The sequence below is a fragment of the Benincasa hispida genome, unplaced genomic scaffold (assembly GCF_027475165.1).
Source record: "Benincasa hispida cultivar pf3 unplaced genomic scaffold, pf3_genome.v1.1 HicScf1172, whole genome shotgun sequence".
Taxonomy (NCBI): domain Eukaryota; kingdom Viridiplantae; phylum Streptophyta; class Magnoliopsida; order Cucurbitales; family Cucurbitaceae; genus Benincasa; species Benincasa hispida.
The window spans coordinates 1-2,488 of NW_028325491.1; the positions used below are offsets into that span (position 1 = coordinate 1).

The window sequence follows — 2,488 nt, forward strand, 5'->3', positions numbered from 1 at the left end:
AATAAAAGATAAAAATTGCAATCCATATTTTATTCAAACAAAGATGGGTAAAGTTTCAAAATAAAAATAGTAATCATAACAGCATATTATTTAGAGTTAAAAAATACCCTAATTTATGAACTCAACTCTTGCACCCCAATATAAACATATAAATTTCAGACATCATATCTTAATTCAGTGTCCCAAACAGTCTTGAAGAGACGAGAAACAGATCAATTAATTGTTTGGCATGAAAAAACATTTAAAATTATGTGGTTATAACTAGAAACATCAGAATTTGTTTTCAAGGTAAATGAATCAAACTGTAATAAATTTCGTTAAGGAAGAATAAGGAGTAACATTTATATGGAATAAGCACTCAATTATTTGCAAGTTGAAACTTTATCATTAGAAAAGTTTACTTTGTATCATTTTATCTCCAAGCAAACATGTTTGTGTATTCATGAATTTATCTCTAGAGTAAAACAGAGACCATTTTAATATGACAAAAAAATAAAAAAGAAAACATAGCTGGATACTATAATAAAATACTAATTTAATTACTATAGTACTAAGAGCAAAAGTACAAGAACCCAGATGGGGGAAAAGAATATAAAAAATCAACACAAGAAACACCATTCTCCAATCCCTCAAAAAACTGTCTTCAAACTTCAAACTTCAAACTTCAAACTTCAAACACCCAACTTTTTTAAATAAATAGATGAGAATAAATGGATTGCTTCATCGTCCTCCAACAAAAAAAGGACAAAAAAAACCCATCTTTTTATTCTTTTCTTTCCTCTTCAAAATTCTCCCAACCAAGATATTCCCATCATATATTCACTACTTAACCACCCCCACAAATTCACTCTGTTCTGATCTGTTCATATTAACCTATCAAAACATTAAAATTTTTGTTATAGCCTTGAAAAATGAGTAGTCCCAGCCAGTTGCCCGTACATCACACGAACACGCCAGAGCAGCGCCCAACCAAGCACCATCACTCAGCGCGTTACTACGCGCACCGTGTCAAGGAGAGCATCACCACGCGTGTCTCAAAGCTCATATGCGCTATTTTCTTGAGTCTATTGTTGATCATAGGCATCATAACGTTTATATTGTGGCTGAGTTTACGGCCCCACCGCCCACGATTTTTCATCCACGATTTTTCGGTTACGGGTTTGGCCCTAGATAATGGCTTCGAAAATGCGCAAATTGTCTTCAATGTCACGGCCCGAAACTCCAATCTCAACATTGGGATTTACTACGACTCTATGTCCGGTTCGGTTTATTATAAGGACCAGAAACTTGGGTCCACGCCATTGCTAGATTCTTATTACGAAGCGCCGAAGACTACTAAGGTGCTCACGGCGGCGCTGAGCGGAGAAACGTTGAACGTGGACAGGCAGCGGTGGATGGAAATAAGTAATGAGCGGTCTAAGGGAGCCGTGGCTTTCCGGTTGGAGATATCGTCGACCATCCGGTTCAAGATATCCGCGTGGGATAGTAAGCGGCACGGTATGCATGCTAATTGTGTCGTGTCGGTGGGCCCCGATGGAATGATTTTGCCTTCTTCTAAGGATATCAGATGTCCGGTTTACTTTACCTGATTTTAATGTCTTTTTTTTTTCTTTTAAGAAAACTATTTTTAATATTAGATTTGTTGGATTAACTGTTCGTGTGATTTGCTAATCGAGAATTTTAAAACGTACTTTAATTTTATCATTGTCTTAGTGTGTTTAATGAAGTTTAATTTCTTTTTTTTTTTTATTCATTGATTGCGATAAACCCTAAAGTTGGGCATTGTTGCAAATTGAATACTATCTGGTTAACCTATGTTGGTATAATTCCATGGTTTAGGAGTACTTAATTAGAGTTTTCAAATATTAAAGCTCAGAGAAACTTAAAAGGCTGTGTTGAATTTTTACTAATGAGTTGACCCAATAAATAGACAGTCAGAATACAGTTGGCAATAACAATAGATAACCAACTAACCAATCAAAAACTAATTCTAATACTCCTCTCAAGATGGAGAATGAACATCAATAATTCTCATCTTGTCTAGTAAATAAGTAAAAGAAGAGTATGGTAATGATTTGGTAAAAATATCTGCCAACTGAGCGTTAGAATGAACAGGAAGAAGCTTGATGTCACCACGAGTAAGATGTTCTCGAACAAAATGACAATCGATCTCAATATGCTTCATCCGTTCATGAAAAATTGTATTAGGTGCAATATGAACAACATATTGATTATCACAAAATATTAGAGCAGGAACCAAAGGAGGAACTTTGAGATCTTTAAGAAGTTGAAGAATCCATACAATTTCACTTATGGTGACAGCCAAGGCTCAATATTCAATTTCAGCAGAAGAACGTGACACTGTAGTCTATTTCTTTGCCTTCCAAGCAACCAATGAATCACCTAGAAAAACACAAAAAGTAGATTTGGACTTTCTGGTATCCAAACAAGATGCCCAATCAACATTAGTAAAGGCCCTCAACTGAAA

The 2,488-nt window shown here is 35.2% G+C and overlaps 1 protein-coding gene across 1 annotated transcript; it reads left to right on the plus strand.

The window, feature by feature from the left end:
* The first annotated feature begins 722 nt into the window (after nt 1–722).
* On the plus strand, nt 723–1,701 carry LOC120083519 (NDR1/HIN1-like protein 26). The gene has a single exon (XM_039039294.2). It carries the CDS (start codon nt 912–914, stop codon nt 1,587–1,589), a length of 678 nt encoding a protein of 225 aa, XP_038895222.1. The 5' UTR covers nt 723–911; the 3' UTR covers nt 1,590–1,701.
* The last annotated feature ends 787 nt before the right edge of the window (nt 1,702–2,488 follow it).

Coding starts and splice junctions, on each gene's coding strand:
- LOC120083519 (XM_039039294.2), top strand. CDS start 912: ATGAGTAGTCCCAGCCAGTTGCCCGTACATCACACGAACACGCCAGAG.